This window comes from Eleutherodactylus coqui, chromosome 5 (assembly GCF_035609145.1).
Source record: "Eleutherodactylus coqui strain aEleCoq1 chromosome 5, aEleCoq1.hap1, whole genome shotgun sequence".
NCBI lineage: Eukaryota > Metazoa > Chordata > Amphibia > Anura > Eleutherodactylidae > Eleutherodactylus > Eleutherodactylus coqui.
The window spans coordinates 141,720,261-141,741,454 of record NC_089841.1 but is presented as its reverse complement, the minus strand read 5'-3'; the positions used below and the strand labels follow the sequence as shown (position 1 = coordinate 141,741,454).

Below are 21,194 nucleotides of genomic sequence, written 5' to 3'. Positions count from 1 at the left end.
CACTAGAAGAATTCCAGAAGCTGGCTGGGTGCCCTGCCACCTACATGTTGTTTCCACAAGTGCTACCCGTCGGCAGCTCACCCACGCCAAGTTAGTTTTTATACATGACCTTCTAATCAATGGGGCTCGGTGGAGAACTGAAGTGTCTATTTTAAAATCCTCTTCATTACGGCTCATTCACACGGCTGTATGGAGAAAAAGGCTGGGTGTATTAGGCCTCATGCCCGCGGCACACGTAGATTTCTGCAGCGGAAGACCTGCGAGTCAGTGTGGAAATGATTTTTAAATGCTTACCGGCGATCGCGGGTGCAATATTTTTTTTTTTTTCCCGTACAGATGCACTGCGGAAAAAGTATCCGCAAGGCCAAAGTGACTGCTTTCCCCTGACTCCCCACTTCCCTGCTTGATCTCCAAGCAAACCAGAGAGGTACCTGCCTACAAATCCACAATGCATCTGCAATTGAATTGTGGAACGCTCACTTCCATAGAGATCTATGGAGCCCATCCGCGCAGAATCCACGGTAAAATGGAGCAAGCTGCGGTTTCTTTTCCACACGTAGCATCCGCAAATTAAATCCGCATATGTTAATTGAGGTGCGGAAGCCCCATGCTTCTTAATGGACTGCTTAAACTGTGTATCTTCCACATCAAATCCACCCATGGACATTTGGCTTTACACATCTTTTTACCGCCATGTGAACCGGCCATCACCGCTTAGGGCAGAGATTGTGCACTGTGTATGACGGTATCTCACGCACGCTGTTATGTGCAGTGTAACTAGTTTTTTGGGTCTTTTTTATTCCGTGCTCTGTCTCTTAGCAGTGTTGCACATACACAATGTAATTCCATATGTGCTGCCTTTATTATGCACACACAGAGAACAATTGGCTCTATTGCATTTAATATGCGGTAAAATAGAACATGCTGGGGTTTTTTTTTTGGGGGGGGGGTTAACGCGCGTATTATATGTGATTAAAAAATGCTGGTGTGAGTAGGTCAATGAAAATTCTTGTATTTTCATCGACTCCATTCACCCCGTATCACACATATGTACATCACACGCGTAATCTGCAATGAAATAAGGTTTGTGTTAATGAGCCCTTATTCAGAGGAGTTTGTCCGATTCTAAGCAGTTTAGATTGCATAAAATTTAGGAAGCCAAATTTTCTCTTGGCATTGCTTAACCATGATTAGTGAAAAAGGAGAGCGAACACAGATGTTATCACGTCATCCATGTGTGCCCCGCTCCACCTGTACCCATTGACTTGAACAGGTGACTGCCATCCGAGAAATTAGACCAGAATTGGACGTTTGTACAGCCTTGTTGCCCATTCTCTGTAAGGGTATTTCCACACAAGGCAGAATTAGCTGCTGAGTGACTGGCATTGCCCAGATGATGAGAGCTGTAATTTACTCACAGCATGTGCTAGAATAAAATACGGTTTGTTTTTTTGTGTGTGTTTTTTTTTTTTGCACAAGTAAAAAACTGATTACATGCGGATGTAGGGGGGGAAAAAGCACATGCACATTTTGGTCCATTTTCCACAGACCCAAATTGAATGTTCCCATGTAAATGAGATTGAAGTAGCAGCTTCTATAGGCTCTAATGGGTTCTTTATCAGCCGGAACTGGTGACAGGTTGGTTCCCTTTAACAAAAGGTTATTTTTCCCCTTTACTTTGTATCCATTCCTGCCGACCCTCTCTGCTTGCTGTCAGTCAGTACAGTATGCCATGCTCTCGGAGAGGGTTCCTGCCCAGTGTGATGCCCGCTTTCAGAAGCACGCCACCGGGCACATACCTGCCTATTCTGGCATCTCCCCGCACTGGGCGCCGATTGGTGATCAGCAGGTGGCAAACCCTTTCCTGGGCTGAGCTCATGAATAATGAGCGGCTCAGCTCCCCTCCTCCCCTTTGTGCGAGCAGTGTGTGTCTTCAGCCCTCCTCCTCCTCCTTCCACTACCGTGCAGCTCCGTCTGCAGTGTCCCCTGCTCTATGTCACACTGGGCCCGGATGACAAGACATGGCCCTCTCGCTGAGCAACGATGAGGAGGAGTATGATTCCGAGCAGGATCAGGTCGGTACACGGCGGGTGATGGCAGCGCCGGCAAAGTTATTCATCTGTGAATGGGGGCGCTGCACGGAATGGCACTAGAGGTGGGGGAGGGACCTGCCCCGGAGCACTTCTGATCGCCTGCATCGCGGCTTCCCGTTCTGTGTAACCTGGTAGTCGAGGGGTTAATCGTATTGTCACACGGGATTCCTTTTCCTGCTCCCCCACGTTCTAGAACGCGCAGGTTAGCATACTGCAGCTGCTGGTAGGGACGTGACCTGAACATCCAACATGTGGCCCAGGTAGTCATCGGGGTGGTGTGCGCTGATACAGAGCATCTCAAGCCCCGGCAACCCACAGCCTTCATTGCTGCTGCCTGTTTCTAACTTGCCTTAGAAGAATGACAGCTGAATCCCCTTTGACACCGTGAAGCACACATCCCAAGAAGTCCACAATCCAATGCAGTGTCAGCCAGCAGTAATGCTGAATTGGGAAGCTCTGGCTTTTACTAGAGTTTCCCTTTTTAACTTTTCAAAGTGAGAGTTTTTTTTCTCCCCCTTTTGTCATTGAGTATATTGGCTATAGCAAGTAAAAAATGGTGTTTTTCAACTGTGGTGACATGTGTTTTTTGACTGTGTTTTCAGCACAGTTATAAATGCAGTCAAGCAAGCTGGTAATGCCAGAACTGAAAAAAACGCGATAACCACATTCTACCACGTTTTTCAGCAGCGCTGAAAACGCACCCCATTCATTTCAATGGGCAAAGCATCACGTTTTAAATTGCAGAAACACATGAAAATAGAACTGACACCGCTTGAAAAACTCAGTGTTAAAAACGCAGCGTTTTAGCACGTCTGAGAAGCCCCATTGCAATCAATGGTAGTGTTTGACAGCGGTTAGCTCTGCACTGAAAACGCAGCCTTAAATGCTGGAAAAACACGTGTGAGAGTGTTCTAAGACCGTCTTAGATTGAAACCTGTCCAGAATCTCCTGAACTCTTGGGTATCACACTTGTATTGACAATGCTAGAAATTGTTCGCTCAGAAAAAAAAATAGAGCCTATTCTATCAGTAGCGAAAAAGAATAAAGCATGTCGACCAATCTACTTTAAAGCTGCCTGCACATGGCGGAGACTGGTTCTGCGTGCGGGTTCCTGCAGCGGAATCCATCTCTGAGCCGGGTCAGCGACCCTATGTACCTGCTTTCCCTGTACTGTGTATGACCACAGCGCTCGCTGTCAGTAATGGACAGTACAGATTAAAAAATATATAAATCCTGCGCCATCACTAGGTGATGACGCCGGTACCTGCAGCCTATCCGCAATGTCAATTATGGATGTGCTGCGGGTAGGGCGGCTTCCATTGACTTCTATGGAAGCTGTCTGCGCGGAGTCTGCAGCAAAATAGAGCATGCTGTGATTGATTTTTTTTTTTCCTACATTCGCGGAAATCGCTATTAGTTTCTGCGACTGTGAAGGAAAAAGCAAGTTTATATAGCATGTTTTGAAAGGTATTTGCCACGGATGCCGATCGCAGATTCCGCAGCAAAAATCCAGTTGTGTGAAGCCGGTCTAAGTCAATAGAATCTGTTTTTGCTTCCAAAGAAATGGAAGCCATCGTGCAAATGTGAACGCAGCCTAAGGCGTTGCATGGACACGTGAATGGACTTTCACTGATCCATGCACCCAGTCAGAGGCGTAACTTGAAGCTCCTGGACCCCAATGCAAAACCTGTAACTGGGTCTCCAACTATAATGCTTTATTGATAGTACTGGGCTCACTATATGGAGAAGAGAGGCCTTATGGGCCCCCTAAGGCCTCATGTCCACGGGCAAAAGAAGAATTAAAATCCGCAGCGGGATTCGGGCCGGCGCATGCGCGGGGCACGTCACCGACGTCATCCTGCCCATCCGCCGGGCTGAAGAAAGAAGATCCGGCCGCGACGCAGAGAAGATGACGCCGCGGCGAAGGGAAGATCCGGAGCGGGCGAGAGGTACGTTTATTTTTATGCCTCATGTCCGCGGGGCAGGAGGGACCTGCTACGGATTCTCCATGGAGAATCCGGAGCGGGCCTGATTTTCCCCATGGACATGAGACCTAAGGCTCCTGGGCCCGGGTGCAACTGCATCCCCTATAGTCACACCAGTGCACCCAGTCGTGTAAACACTGCGTATCAATATGCAAGAGAAATAAATCGCATCATGCTCAATTTCTGTGTTCGTACACAGTCAGCCCTATACACTTGCATGGACTGCGTAGGTTTGGGCTGTCTAATAGGGGCAGCATTTTCATACATATGCCCGGTATGAAAAGAATGTGGAATAAAAAAAAAAAAAAAAAGTAAATAAAATCGCACTGCGCATGTCCATGTGCGTGTGATGCGCAGTGCCATACGCGGTCCTCCTACACAGTGTTTTATACATCCGGCAGCCATACACATAGGGCTGTGAGCATGAGCCCTTAGAAAGGTTTCATGGCTGATAGTTGCTTGATTAGCTCAAACGAGCAATGGTGGGCAATTGTTCTCCAACGTAAACACCAGACCTGACAGGGCAAGTGAGTGAGAGTCACTCACTTGTCATTGTCGATGGGTATTTAGTTGTGCTATAAACAGAGTTGTGTCTCAGCAGTAATTCACTGACTAGTCGCAAGTTGTTCGTTTTCAGCTCGCCCAAAAAATGTGTATGAGGGCCATTAAGCTAGGTTCACACGGGGCGGATTTGCCGCAGTTTTGCTTCAGTTTTTCCTTCGCAGTTTTGCCGTAAAAGAACCGCTTCTGCGGCAAAACCACTTCCAAGCTTCTTTTTGGCTTGTGGATTTTCTTGCGGAATTTGGCCGCTCTTTTGGTTTGGAAAATCTGCAAGCGTTTTTTCCTGCAGCGCTTTTTTACTTTTACAATGTATTTAAGTGCGGGATTTGCTGCGTCCATGGAGGCTATGGGAAAAAAAGCGCTGCGGAAAATCCAAAAGAATTGACATGCTGCATCTTCTAAAACGGCGCTGCAGCTGCATTTCCACACTGCGGCAGTTCGGAAAAATTCCACTGTGAGAACAGCTTTTTGGCCAAACACGTTTGCATTGCATTACACTGCAAATGCAGCGGTTTTGCCGCAGTACGGATATGCGACAGCAAATCCGCATCGCGTGAACCCAGCCTTAGGGTTTGCTCACATGGTGCTGATTTGCCCTATATCCACAACAAAAACTTTCTACCACCGTTTGACATGCAGGTCCACAAGCTGATTAGCCCCATTGTAATTCGGTGGCACTAATAGAATTGTACATCTGTAATTTCTTTCCTTCAGATACTACTACAGCTACTGCAACACCATAAAACTTGAAAAGCATGTTCTGAGTATACACTGTAGTTGGTACAGATGGGGAATAAAAGTATCAAGTTCAACCAGGGCTAGGGAGAGGCAAAGAAAAATCCACTTTCAATGGCTATGGACATGTTTTTTTGGGTTTTTTTGTCTTTTTTTTAAGAGGGTCGTACCAGAATTTCAGGTTATCCCCGTTCCACAGAATAGACGATAACTTGCCAATCGGTGGGGGTCTTACTGCTGATGCTCCTGTGTCCCACTCTCCTGTCACTGCAGGTGTTGCTTCTTCCCCTGCAGGTGACGCCACTGATTTGAGCGCTGGCTGCACATGAGCGGCGAGTACTGTATTCATTTCAATGGGGCTGATAGAAATACCCAAGCAGGTGCCGCTTTGCTATGTTGGCATTCCCATTAAAAGTGGATGAAGCGCTGGTGTGCTTGCACGACCGGAGCTACGTTCAGTCGCCTCACTGCGGGGATGCAATGAGGAGGATGGAAGACACCGGACTCCCATTCTTACGAAGGGCTGGGATCTCAGCGGTGAAATCCCCACTGATCAGCAAGTTATCCCATATCTTTTGGACAGGGTATACCTTGAAATTCTGGTACAACCCCTTTAAAGGCGTTGTCCAGGTACGTCTAATTTTTAAAAATGGCTGTAAATGTGTTAAAACAGTAAAAGCTGCCATACTCACCTGTTTGTGATCAAGCACTGCAGCTCCTATGGTCATCCCAGTCTTTGTTTACAGATGGTTACCACCTGACCGCTGCAGCCAATCGGAGGCCTCAGTAGTCGTGCTGTTCTCATGTCATGATCGCTACCAGGATCTGAGCTGTGATGCCAGGAGAACGGCATGTGACTGCTGTGGTCTCTGATTGGCTGCAGCAGTCAGGTGGTAGCTTCTGTAACCAAAAAGGAGGACCACGGGAGATGAAGCGCTGGCTCATCGGGGAAAGAAAGAAGTGAGTACAGCTGCTTTTTATTGTTTTAACACATTTGCAGCCATTTCTATTAAAAAAAAAAAGTCGACAATCGGACAACCCCTTGAAATGTGTTTATTTTGGGCTGATTGTCAGGCAGACGATCGTTCGTGCACTGATTTTCAACAGTTAACCCATCCATATAAACTGATGAACATTGATTTGTACCTTTTATCATTGGTTCTCTGCAGCATATCGCCCTGTGCAAAGCGTGATGTGCTGCCGACAATAAGTGTATGTGCCCAGGCAATCGCAGCAATGATCATTTGATCACATACAGTGATTGCTCCATATAAATGTAGCTAAACAAGCAAAAGTGAAATTGCCATATCATTGGTCAGTGCTTGTTTGGGTCAGCAAATCTGCTTGTGTAAATGGACCTTTATTCTTTTTGGAAACCTTTCTAAGCTGCACTGGCATTGGAGCTCTAACAGATAGTGTCACTAGGTGTGCATGGAATCTTCAGCTGTGTATTTGCAGGTCTTAGGAAATGCAGAGCTGTAGATAACAGATTTACTAGTGCCAGCAATATTGCCTGTCACTAGTTTTTCAAAAACAGATATATCAATTGACTTGATTTATTTATTTTGGAGTAAAGCAGTCAAGGTTACCACTTGTGCAGTATTGTCTAACCCTAAGTTCTAGGTTTTTCCAGTTTGTGAGCATGATTTATTCGGCTATCAGGTTTGGGTTTTTTTTCGAATAACTTACTGAGTAAAGCACATTTACACGCAAAGATGATTGTTCAAAATTCATTTAAAAGATAGCTTGAATGACAGTTTGAGCAATCATTTTGCATAAACTACTAAAGGCCCATTTAGACACGATATTTGCTGAAAAGCCATCTTGTGATTGCTAATCGCTACGTCTAAAAGCCCACGTTCATCGCACACTTTTCGTGCACTATTCATTCTTCGCTGAATTCAAGACAGCTTGAAAACTGTTGTTTCTGCTTATCAGGACCGCACGCTGAGTTCTCCGCGGGTAGCGCTGATTACATTCTTTCAGCAGCTATCCCTCTGGAAAACAAGGGAGCTGAATGCAGATAACAGACCTCCAGCTGTTATGTGCATTCAGCGAAAAGCTTCATTTGCATGCTAATAAGCTACTGAGTAGCTACTTAGTAGTTTATGCAAAATGATCGCTCAAAGCTGTCACTCAAACTGTTTGAGCGATGATCTTTGCGTTTAAATGAGCCTTAATGAGCACTAATGCCCATTAGTGGCTTATTAGCTTCATTTGCGTGCAAATGAGCCTCCCTTCACTTTATGCAGATAACAGCAGGTGGTCTGTTATCTGCATACATCTCCATTGTTCTCCCGCAGGACAGCAGCTGAAAACAATGTTATCAGCGCTCCTGTGGAGAATCACAGCATGCAGTCCCTGCTATCAGCTGGCCGACCTAGTAATGGTTTTTATGCTGACCTAAAAATCATTATTTGGCCGAAAAGCAAACAATGCTGGCATTTACACGCAACGATTATCGCTCAAAAGAAATTGTTTGAACGAATTAAGAGCGATAATTGTTGCGTGTAAATTGGGCTTTACTTTAAAGTGGTATATCTACTATATAACTTTCTCTAGGAATATGTCATTCCATACCATTAAGATTAGTGGATATCCAACTTCTGGGACCCCTGCTGATGGAGCAATCAAGCAGAAGCCCCTCACCTTTTTCTCTGCACGGCAGTGCTATCAGCCGCTCAATATGTTATCACTAATAGTGGGGAAAGCCTTTACCATTTACTTTCATATATGTAAAAGATGTAGCAGTTGAAAGTGTCCTCTATTTGCTTTTTCATGAGTTGCAAATGTCTTTTGTCTTGTATAGAACCGAGCTGTGGGCAGACCAAAAGGTAAACTTTCCACTTCTCCTGCCGTGAAATTAACTGCTAACAGGACCAGTGCTGGAGCACGAAGGAGACGGACACGATGCCGGAAATGTGAAGCATGTCTACGCACAGAATGTGGAGAATGTCACTTTTGCAAGGACATGAAGAAGTTTGGGGGACCAGGACGGATGAAACAGTCGTGTATCATGCGGCAGTGTATAGCAGTATGTAAATCCTCTCATGAACATTTTATAGAATTGTGGGTGTTTTTCTATTTTGGTTTTGTTAGCTTTTGCAGAACAATGGCTAGCTACAACATTGTAAACATCCAAAACCTATAAATATTATGTTTTATGGCATTGGGAGAGTTGTAGCTACTCCGTAAAGCCTGTTCCCCATGCACTGACATTACAAATAGGCTTATGCTCAACTCCCCGTTCCTGCTGTGTCTCGCGCCTCTGACATCACGGTTACAGGGTGCCACAGCCTATGTGTGGGATGTCACAGGTGCTACAGCCAATGGAAGAGTTAAATGCTTGATCCCTGAGCTTTGTCATTGGTTCGAGGACCGAGTGGGAACAGACAGAGGCGAGCATAAATCTATTTGTTACGTTGGAGCTGGGGAATGGGTTTTACTGAGAAGCTAGAACGCTTTAAGTGCCAGTATGAAGAATCATTAGACTGGTGCTATTCACAGTACTGGGTTGTTCAAATAGAGGGCGCTCTCTTGATTTACATTACACTGCAGTTTTGTGTGCAGGTATTTACAAGATAATAGCAGCTTCAGTGCCGTTCAAGGTGCAGGTTGGACTCGTTGCACTGGAGTCTTCTTTAAAAAGATATAACAATGAATAATGTCACGATGTATACTTTACCTGTATAGCACTGCATAGGTTTACAGTTGCAAATAGCTCTTATAGGGTGCCATGAATTTAAGGGTGAAAAATAACCTTTTTTTTGTTCCTTTATCATTTCGCATAGAATTGTATAATTTTAGAATGGTTTACTACAATACTCTATACAGGCAAAATAATCATACCAGTATACAAAAGGTATAGTAGCCTGACCATCAGGGATGATCATGTATTTTCTTATTTTATCTTAGGTGTAAGTGATTGTTGAGCTTCAGTTTCGCCTTAAAAAGAAAAGATAAGCTTGATCGCTGTGGGCCCGACGATCACTAGAATGAGGGCCTCGAACCCTACGTTCTTCCTCACTGCTCCCCCCCATGGTATAGAGTTGTTTAAGTGGAACGGTGGTTGGGCATGCGAGATGCGGCTCTATTCAGGATCAATGGTACTGATAGAAATGGCCGTGCACACCCCTGACTGTGTCCATCAGCCCCTTAGACCTTGAATGTAGCATCAGCGCGTGAGTTTGATCACCACTCCATTTGCAGAATGTTACAACTAGATGTTAGACTCACAGCTGGAAGGGTCTGATAACATTTTCATACTAGGTGTAGTGTTCTCATGGAGACTGTGTAGATTCAGATAATCATGCACATCAATTTCCACATCCCAGCTGGTTTGCATAGTGGGAAATGTGTGTGGATATGGATGGGAAGTGTGATTTGGATCTGTTAGATGTTCATTTCAGCAGATGACAGACATCCGAATAGAAGAAGTTGTTAGTCACTCAGTACTGCAGGTCAGGCTTTATGCACATCACACTTGGGAGATCATGTTTATCAAAAGGAAGATCTCTACAAAAGTCATGGCAATAAACTGGAAACATTGGTTAAGGTAACCCCTTTTAAAAGCTCTTCAAGGTAACCCCTTACTCTTGTAGTAAATAAGACAAATATGCAGGTGTTGAGTTTCTTGACATCATACTAAGGACATTTGTGATCTTTTGAGGTGTTTTAGTCTTTACAGTGGTACTTCTAGTTACAATGTATGCAGCCCCTCAGCTGTGCCTGAGATTCACACCTTGTGTTGGCTTTTCCCTTAGCCTGTCCTGCCTCATACAGCCGTTTGTTTGGTGTGTGGAGAAGCCGGGAAGGAGGACTGTGTGGAAGGCCAAGAAGCAAAATTTAATGTCATGCTGATGGAATGCTCCATCTGTAATGAAATTATCCACCCAGGTTGCCTTAAGGTAAGTCAGATTATTGGAACATTAAAGCCATTTAAGTATACATGTCCATGGCCAGCCAATGTAACGGGACATGCATCATGAGATGTGGTCAAGCCATGTTTTTTCCTACCGTTTAACATCCTCACACACTTCCTTGCTATGTAAATATTGTATATTCTCTGCATTCCTTGCTGCCAGCATGATTTTTATGCATTTGGCAGAGTTCCACCCTTAATAGTATTGCAGAAATTTTGAATAGCTTTCTGTGGCTATAATTAGTTTTTTATGCAAGTGCCAACATCTGCTCTAGTGCTTCAACTTCTGTGATACAAAAGAACAGAATAATGCTGTAATCATGACTTCTGCCATATGAAAAGACCTTTAGAATGCAGAAAATGGCTGTGCCCATCTACGCTTTGTTTTCAGTCAATTTGTAAAGCTGAAAGATCAGCATTTTCCTTACCTTCGCTTATTAATTTTCAAATTGGAATGGTGACTTTTTTTTTCTTCTTTTTTTGTTTTTTAAAGGCACGCACCTATTTTATATCATTTCTTTCTGGGTCCCCAAGGAGGTTTGCTATGCTTTTGTTGGCCTTGTGTATGCAGGCATTTATATCACAAAATTGTTTTCTAGTTACTGACAGAAACTGATTTAAAAATTAGGACTTCATTCTTACAAGACGTATTACCTTTTATAATGTACTAGCTGATTACCCAGTGTTGCCTGTGTATTTTATTTTTAAACACACAAAGAAGTGTGTGTGTGTGTGTGTGTGTGTGTGTGTTTGTGTAATATATTATCTGAGCAGCAGGAGGTCTGTAATACTGGCGTTATTAAAAAAATCAAAAACTCACCGACTTCCCCTGTAATTTTTGTTGCCAATAGCAACCAATCACAGCTCAGCTTTCACGTGTTATATTGCTGAGGTAAAATGAAAGCTGTGCTGTGATTGGTTGCTATGGGCAACACAGATTTCTTTTTGGACAGCTTTCATAAGAGTGGGTGCTCGGATCATTTCTGTGTGGTACATAGTAGCTTAGTGCTGGTTGGAAGCTATTTGGTAGTTGGAGCAGAGGAGGAGGTTGTTGTAGATATTATTATCTGAGGAGCAGGAGGACTGTAATATATTACTATTTGAGGAGGAAGAGGTCGTCTGTGTAAAGGCCCATTTCGACACAACGATTATTGCTCAAAAGATGTCTTTTGAGTGATAATCGTTGTGTCCATTTACAGCGCAAGGTGATCACTCAAACGTTGAGCGATCACCTTGCGATCCGAGCGGGGGATGCAGGAGACAAGGGGGGCTGCTTGTCTTCTGCATCCAGCTGTTCTCTGCTCGGAGCGCCTGGCTGTTATACAGCCGAGCAGCGCTCTAAACTGGGAATGGAGAACAGAGCTGGACAGCATGCTGAAAGACAGCGATGAGCGACTGCTTAACAAAAACTGCACAATTTCACTGCAGTTAGACACAACGATTATTGCTCAAAAGACAGGCCTTCATAGATTACTGTATGATGAGGAGAAGGTTGTCTGTGTTAGATAAAAGCAGTCTGCTCAATTGCAATTCCGGCATTCCCCCACCCTGAAATATAGCAGTGTATTATAAGAATGATAAAGGATGGTGATATTCAAGTCGCCAAGTGAGACAACAATAAGTTAAAGTATAAAAAAAAAATCAAAACTCCAGCTTTCCTTTTTTACTATGTAAAGAAAAATTAAATAACCACAAACCTGGTATCACTGTGTTTGTAATAAGCCAGAGAAAAAAGTTAGTGCATTTCACCTGCACTGTGCACGCAATGAAAAAAAAACAAATACATGGTGAAAACAGCTAATTTTGTCTCTCGCCTTACAAAAAAACAAAATATAAAGCAATCGAAACATCATATGAATCAAGAAATGGTACAGTTAAAAAGTACAACTGATCCCTCAAAAGAGAAAATATCCTCACGCAGCACCGTTTAAGTAAAGCGGCGGGGTTTTTTTTGTTTTTTTTTTTGGTTTTTTTTTATTGCTGCAAATCAAAAACCCATTAAAAAAAAAAGAAAAATGTTAAAAAAATTATATATATATATATAATTTTTTTTTTTAATGGGTTTTTGATTTGCAGCAATAAAAAAAACGCCGCTTTACTTAAACGGTGCTGCGTGAGGATATTTTCTCTTTTGAGGGATCAGTTGTACTTTTTAACTGTACCATTTCTTGATTCATATGATGTTTTGAAACATCAAGTGTGAAAAAGTTCCAAAAACCTATGTAGATTAGACATTGACGTAATCTTACTGGCCTGCAGAATTTAAGATCTTATTTACACTGCATGGTGAACGCTGTTGAAAATACAAAAAAAAAAATAAGTGAAAGTTGCAGATTTTGTTAATCTTGCCTCTAGAAAAAAATGGGATAAAAGGCAATCAAAATGTTATATATTCCCAAAATTGGATACATTGAGACTAGAATTTAAAAAACAAGCCCTCATATAGAGCTCAGTTAATGGAAAAAGACTTTAAAAAAAATAAGATATGCTTTTGTGTACGAAGATAACAAAACAACTCAAACTGTACTGACTTGGTATTGCTGGAATTGTACTGACCCAGAGAATAATCTTGCTTTTTTTTTTTTTTGCATGCATTTTTCCCCAATGCAAAACCCAAAAAATTATGTAATTAAAAAATACGACTTGTCCCATAAAAAACACATCAGCACATGGCTATGTCGATGGAAAAATTAGAAAAAAGTTGTGGCTCTAGGAATGTAACAATGGTAAAAACTGAAAAATTTGTTGGTTAAGGTGGAAACCGATTTTGTCATTAAGGGGTTAAAATTAAGGAAAGTGCTATTGTACATTTTACATATGATCTGTGAAAGCCCATTGCAGCTGTTCTTCAATTTTGTGTGTGTGTGTGCGTGTGTGAAGGCGGGGGGGGGGGGGGGGGGGGGGGGGGGGGGGGGTGGTTGTTCCTACTCCCCCCCCCCCCCCTTTTTTTTTTTTCCTAAAGAATTTTGTTTTCTTTATCTCCATATTTCTCTTTCTTCTTTTGAGCATCAGCTTCTTATTGGGTGAATGTTTGTTTCTTTTTTTAAAGCAATTGAAAATTAAGTTTTCGTGGGTTTACAAAACAGACTTCACTTAAAGGGGTTGTCTCGCGGCAAACCTCAAAATTTTACCTTACCCCATTCCCCCTGTCACCCCCCTGGCATAAAATAGCAAAGTAAAGCAGTTTTTAAGCCGCTTGCTACTTACCGATCTGACGAAATAAGGACTTTAAAAAATCTTCTCCCAAGATGACCGCCGGTCCTTTCCCAGGGATGCACTGCGGTTTTCTCCCATGGTGCACCGCGGGTCTTCTCCCATGGTGCACCATGGGCTCTGTGCGTTCCATTGCTGATTCCAGCCTCCTGATTGGCTGGAATCGGCACACGTGACGGGGCGGAGCTACGCGATGACGCGTAGAAGGGGGCCGAGCCAGAACGCCGCTCGTACCTGGACCGAGCAGAAGGGGAGAAGACCGCACAGCACAAGCACGTCTAAAAAGCAAGAAGACATCAGAATTAGACGGATCTATGGAGACGGGGATGCCAGCAACGGAGCAGGTAAGTGAATAACTTCTGTATGGCTCATATTTAATGCACGATGTATATTACAAAGTGCATTAATATGGCCATACAGAAGTGTATACCCCACTTGCTGCCGCGAGACAACCCCTTTAATATCATTTTACAGGCTACTAGATAATCTGCATGTAATATTGAGCAATTATGCAAAACATTGCTTTGCATATCTCGGGCTCTGTTCACATCATGTCCTCCATGTTAAAGTCCTATGTTTGGCTTATGCACCAAACATAATCCATAAAGCCACTCTCACACAGGTGTTTTAAAACATTTAGTAAGTGTTTGAAATGCTGTACTGAGCCTACATTCATTCTTTTAATGACGTTTCTCAGATAAGTGGTTTAGCTAAGTGTGTGTGTGTGTGTGTGTGTGTGTGTGTGTGTGTGTGTGTGTGTGTGTAGTATGTGTATGCAGTATGTGTGTTAAACATACTTTTTATATAGAATTTTTTATTTTTTTTGCATATATTTGAATAGATCTTTTCTCTGTACGTTTATCATATACATTGAAAACGGCCCTTTAGTTCATGCTGACATAGCAACTATTTTGATGGATTGATCCTATTGACTTATGAGTGCAGCAATGCTATGTACAGTTGTGTAATGCTTTGCTAAACTGATTTTCAAAAAGAAACAGAAAAAGTCCTGCTGATTTGCCCGGTTGGTGATGTAATGTTTGTAACAGACACTGTATTATACCAGGGACACTGCAGTATATTATCACAATGCTGTTGAGTGTGAGCCAGACAGTGCAGTGCAAATTCCAAATGTTATCCTGCAGAAATGTGACTGTAACTGAGAATTGGTTCACGATCAGTCTTTGTAAAGTTGATTAACATTACATCTAGTGTTCAAAAGTGCGCCTACAATGCGAAGGAATGTGAAAAATGCTACTGGCTTTCTTTTTGATCTGTTTTTATACGTTTTTGTTTAGCGATGGGGAAATATGTTTTTTGCCGGAGTGGCCTTTTAAATGTATTTTTAATATCTTGAGGTTTGAAGTGGATTAAAACTATCCTGATGGCAATATATAAGCAGTCATTAATACTTAAGATATACTAATTTTGTCATTTACTTTGTGTAGGTATATATTTGACTTCATATATCTGTGAAAAGGGGCCTTTTTGCCCATACTTACCAGTGTGATTTTTAATGGTTATTTTTCAAGTGCAGTTGAAAACTTTTCAAATTCTTTCCTGTTGATGACAGGCGGGAGCTGCCGATCAGCTGGTTCCAGGTGCTGTCATTGTGGTCAGCTGCTCTGCGCTATAGTCCGTGCATTTTGCTTCACGTGCTTACTGCAGGGATAGCAGCATCAGGAATCAACTGATCGGCAGGGATCCAAGCGGCTGGTCCCTGATGATGAAAAATTAAAATTTTTAGAATACCCCTTTAGGAAATTATTTATTATGCTTTCACAACAAAATAAAACTGGAAGGAATTATGCAAATCCTCATGTCTCAGTTACAAATATTGTATCGTATTAGGTCTACAGCTGCTCTGCAGATCTATGCATCACAATGGTACCAGACAGCAAAAATATTCTCTGTGGGATCCTGCAGTCAAATTTTCTGCTATGTAGACCTGCAACTTGCTAATATACATTCAGTAGCTAAGCAAATTGTGTGTGACTGATGGAACAGATGATGACTGCAGGTTTGTTTGTCTGTTACCATGCGGATGTAAAGGTCTGCATAGGAGCTTAAGGCTGGGTCCACATGGGGGGCCGATATGCAGCGGAATGTCCGCAGCGGGCATTCCACCGCTGATAAGCCACGGAAAGCCTGCCCCCAAACTCACATCATTTGGTGCGGGTTTTATTGCAAATTCCTGTGCAGAATTTACCCCCTCATTGAGAAGAGTCGAAAGCCGCAGTGGAAACTGCGATAAAACTACATGCTGCGGAATTGAATTCCACAGTGCATGTCAATTTCTTCACGGGTTTTGCATGGATTATTTCCGCAGCTTGTGGGCGACATTTTTAAAATCTCATCCACTTTGATGCTACTGTAAATGTCGTGGAAATCCACCACATGTGAACCCTACCTTAGACCTTTATTGAAGATAAAGGTCCTTTTAAATGGGCTGATTCTTGGCCCAGTGTGAATGATTGCTGATCGACAAGAATGTTGATTGGAGCTCATTTGCTTTTACTTACACAAATCAAGAATTTTGACTGTGGGAAGGAGGAATTGTTACTACGTATGTTGGTTCCCATAAGTTGGAGGTACGTCGCCCCGATCACACCGGGAGATGTATGATTGATCAGGAAGAATTTTATGCCTGCTGAAAAGCAACAATCTGTCAATGAACAAGATTTGCTCATTCGTCGGTTGATCGTTAGCCTTTTTACATGACCTGACTGTGGTATATTCATTCATGCCTGATAAGTTGGCTGTGTAAATGGGCTTATCGTTGCTTTTTAGATGCCTTTGAGCCATGAAAACAATGGATATTATGTTTTTCGGGGGGTTCCTGTAGCCCCTTTGTGCCTTCATTAGACAGACCACTTCTGTTTTCCAGGCACATCTTTGTGTATTCCTACCTATCAACAAACAGCATGAGATCCATTTCCACTGCAATGTGCTGTTTTCTATATCTGACTATTGTAGCAGAATGTAAGCTAAAACTAGTAGTACTTGAAGAAAGCCCAGCGACTAGAGTGTCACAGCTACTGAGTTAACATGTCTATTGTATGTATCTGCAGATTAAGGAATCTGATGGTGTGGTGAACGACGAACTTCCAAACTGCTGGGAATGTCCAAAATGTAACCATGCTGGAAAGACTGGGAAAGTGAGTATATAGGAACTGTGATGATAAATTTGATGCACTTCAGCTCCTACAAGCTAGTTATGTTTCATTATACTGGCTTCTTACAGGACAGGTAGCTGTGGTTAGAACATTGTTTTCTAGTAGAGGTTTAGTCTTCACATAACGCATACAGGATGATCTTCACAAACACTGGAAACATTTATGGTAGAAGAAAGGCCATTGTGTGTCTACACATCACCCTTCCCCATTGCAACACAAAGGCCAGTGACGCACCACCATATTTTGGGCAGGAGTATAATACAGGTATACAGCCCGACCTGACCGCATGTCTCCTGAACCCCGAAGTATCATAGATATCTATGATACTTCACTAGGAGATCCGTGGGCAGGCCAAGATGTATCTCTGTATCAAAATGGCATCCAAACTACGGTGGTGTCACCAGCCTAGGGCTCTTTTTGCACATTTGTGTTTATGCTGAATCATCAATCACACAGAACCATAGATTCAATGAGTCAAACACTGACGGTTTGATCTCTGATAGAGTTTCCATTTGTTTTCAGCATTTTGGGGGGGGCAAAAAAGTGTTTGAAAACTTGTTTTGCACAATCTAACAGAAATACATTATTTAATAAACTAAAAGGCTAAGGCCCAATGCACATGGCCGGATTTGCATTGCAGAATCCGAAGCGGGCGTCTGCCTCCGGATTCCGTAGCGAAAACTGACCATAGCATGCTATGTAAAAGCGGGTTTCCATGCCCACGAGCGGAAATAATTGGCGATTTTTCTGCTCACTGAAGTAAAATCACAGTATGCTCTATTTTGAGCCGGATTCCGTGCGGACTGCTTCCGTTGAAGGCAATGGAAGCCGTGTGGCCCTTCTGCAATCATCACTACAGAAAGGCCGTGAAATACGCGTCGTAGCCTAGCCACGGCGCGGTCACATCTACTTGCGCATGTGCGTTGGCCAGCACATCTGCAGTACAGAAGAAAACCATCCGGACAGGAACGCAGGGGTCACAGGCCGGGCATCGGGTCGGATTCCGCTGCACGTTCCCACATTCGGTATCTGGCCCGGTTGTGTGCATTCGGCCTAAGGATTTTGATGGGTGCTCCGTTTTGTTCATTAGTGCCATATACTTTGAATAGAGCTGCAGTTCAAACTCCTCTTGGTTGGGTCGTTTGGCAGGGATCCAAGTGGTTGGATTCCCAGTGACCTAGCATTTATCAGCTATCCAGTATATAGGTGAAAATTCCCTTAATAACTTTTTCATCTTTTAAAAATTAATATATAACCTGAATATAATCATGTCAGCCTTCATTTGACCCCTTAATGACCGCGCTGTCTTGGGTCCTTTATGACCAACCAGTTTTTCAGTATTTTTTTTGTCACTCCTGAAGCCCTAACTTTATTTTTCCATCAACATTTTTTTTCAGACAAGTTGTATTTTTTTAATGCCATCTTTTTGGGGTGTGTACATATATGATATTGTATAACTTTAATTTAGTTTTTGGGGAAGATTGCAGTATTTAATCTTCTTGATCCCATTTTTCTTGATCCCATTTTTGAGAACCTAAGACATTTTGATCACTTTTTCTGAAGACAATATTAACGAAATCTAAATTTCTGGCATAGTTTATTTTTACGGCGTTCACCATGTGGTATAATTGACATGTTAACTTAAATTCTGTGGGTCCGAGCAATTATGTTGACTTATATAGCATTTTAATGTTTTGCTACTTTTACACACTTTATTTAAAGAAATGTAATTTTTGTAGCGCTGTAATTTTAATGGTACCATTCGATGATTCATATGACTTTTTGATTTGTTTTCTATTACATTTTTTTGAGAGGTTAAATATGAAAAATTAGCACTTTTGGCTATGTTTTTTTTAATACTTTCCACGATGCAGGTTAAATACGGTGCTAAATTATTTTTTTTTGTGGGTTGCCACAGCAGTACCAAATTTTTGTTGTTTTTTTTCTTTCCAACATATTAAACTTTTTTTTTTCACTTTTTATTTTTGTCCCATTAGGTGACTTGAATTTCATTAGGAACAATTGTTTCCATTTATATACTGCAGTATTTCAGTATTACATTGGCCTGCTAGAACTTGCCTATGGCCATTAGAGCTGTAGACAGCAAAGGCCCCCCCTTCCCAGCATGGGACACCCATGCTGGCCTTATTTTGATGCACTGCAAGGAGGCCTCTGCATCAGAATAAAGCCCCTCAGTGACAGTCATAAAAAGGTGTATTGGCGGTCCCTAAGGTATTAAACAGCATTTTATAAATATGCACCAATTTCAGTATGTTAGCAGTTTTAGGGTTTTTTTGCTGGCTTTTTATATTTAGGGCCTCTGATAATTTGAGAGCTTTCCTTTTATTAAACTGGTCATAGAGACAATAATAAAAAAATTAATGGCCAGACTAAAAGCTAGACTACACTCGAAGCAAAGCTTTCTAGTTCCCAGTGCTAAGGCTTTAATGTTGAATTTAGTAGGGCTGCCTTCACATGGGCTGTGTCTGCTGTGGGCTTTCTGCAGCGGAAAAGCAGAGAGACCTAATTTTGCACCCAAATGGTGGATTTAACCATAGTTTTTTCTCTTTGTTTTTTAAAGCAGATCTGCTGTAGCCTCTAATCCTTGTATTTCAAGCGTTTTTCAAAAATGTTCTAGATATGTTGTGGGAAATATCTGCATCATGGGAAGGAGATTTTACCATGTGTAAAGGCAGCCAAAAAATTCCTGTGTCATCCCCCACCACCAACACACACTTGAAATAGGTTGAGAATTACCTCAAATGCCTCGTATTTCCATTCCTTTTTCCATCCAGTAACAAAACAAATCTGAAACTTAACATGACATGCCAGTTATTATAAGTAGGGGGATTATAACGCATCCAATTCTTGAATGCTGTAAAACCAGAAGCTACAATCCTGATTACTGTATAAACCAATTGGAAAAGCATCCAATTAGGTCCTAGCTCTCATTTCTCGGAGTTCTGTATGGAAAATAAAAGTAGCAACCAGACTAAATAATAGAAACAGGTGTTTTTTTTTTTTGTTTTTTTTTTTGCTTTAGTTTTGATAAATCTAATATATTATGTTCTATGTTGCCTAAATATGTAATTAATACAGAAAATGTATTGAAAATAATTCATTAGAAAAATCATCATTATCGTTTAAAATGGTTAATTGATGTCTCAAGTGTGATCTTAATGCAAAATGTCCCCAAATTTGATACATTGTTTTAAAGCGGCACTCTGGGAAACTTTTTTAAATTTTTTTCCATATACAAAGTGGTGGTGTTAATGTACTTGCCAATCGCTTTATTCAAGAGAGAACCACTCATTCCAGTCCATTGTCCCATATGATCTCAACTCTGATAAGCTGAATCTTTGTGTCTGTTGTGTTGGAACAAGTCCGTTTCTCTATTCATTCCTGAGTGCTACAGTGCGAGCCTTAGGGCTCTTTCACACAAGCGTATATCGGCCCACCGTTTTCACGGTCGACTAATATATGCTGTGATCTGATGCATTGAAATTCCAATGTATTAGATCACAAGGCTGTATTCCTGAGACATAAAAGCACCCGGCCAGGGCAATATTGCGCCGGGCGTTTTTATGTCAGGACCAAAAGATAGCCCTGGAACTATGTTTTGGGCCAGTATATATCGGCCGCTGGGAGCCCACGGCAGCGGCCGTAGGTGGGAAGGAGTGTAGTAGCATAGGTGCTAAACTACCTCCCTCTGCTCTCCTTCCCCCGTGCAGGCTCACCTCTGCTCTCCTCCCCGCTGGCTCTTTGCAATGGGAAGGTGTGGAGCTAAGCGCTGACCCGCCTCCTTACATTGCTGGCTGTGAACAAGGGGCGGGACGTGAGAGGAGCTAAGCTCCCGCCTCTTGTCCATAGCCATCAATGGGAAGAGGTGGGACGGACCGGCGCTTAGCTCCACCCCCTCCCATTGGAAAGAACGAGCAGGGAGGAGAGCAGAGGTGAGCCTGCGATAGGGAGGGGAAAGGGGCGACGGCAGGGTAGTCTCGGCGTATATGCCCCGGGACCCATGCCTTCTGAACGGGTACACAAACGTTTGATTATCTCACCCAAGGTAGCATATATCGGCCGGCCGATATACGCTCGTGGAAAAGAGCCCTCAAGGTGGGTTTACACGGGACGAATGTCAGGCAAATGATGCCTAATATGTCCCAACTCACACCTGTGTGTCCTCCCTCCCGTGCTCCTGAACGGGAGCTAGTAGCACTGGCTCGCTCACAGAGTGGCCAGTAGGGGGGCGGGGCGGATAGAGGAGATTTCTCTCCTAGCGCTCCCCCACCTCTCTCCATTGACATAACACATCGGCTGTTCAATACTGAAAGGCTGCTATTTACCCTGAACGATAAGCGATCAGCTCATCGTCCATCGTTTGCACTGCATAAATGATGGACGATGAACTGATTGCTCATCGTTCAGTGTAAATAGCGGCTGTTCAGTATTGAACCGCCACTGTGTTATGTCAATGGAGAGGGGCGGGGGAGCGAGAGGAAAGAAATCC

At 42.8% G+C, this 21,194-nt stretch overlaps 1 protein-coding gene across 5 annotated transcripts in view; it reads left to right on the top strand.

The window, feature by feature from the left end:
• KDM2B (lysine demethylase 2B) overlaps window positions 1–21,194 on the top strand; it is a 121,598-nt gene that overhangs the window by 82,913 nt on the left and 17,491 nt on the right. For 4 of the 5 annotated variants that reach the window (XM_066603281.1, XM_066603283.1, XM_066603284.1 and 1 more), the window contains 3 exons: window positions 8,184–8,408; window positions 10,138–10,281; window positions 16,580–16,667. In XM_066603281.1, coding sequence (XP_066459378.1) covers window positions 8,184–8,408; window positions 10,138–10,281; window positions 16,580–16,667 — 457 coding nt within the window. The remainder of the gene's footprint in view (window positions 1–8,183; window positions 8,409–10,137; window positions 10,282–16,579; window positions 16,668–21,194) is intronic. The other variant, XM_066603282.1, reaches the window with a different exon arrangement.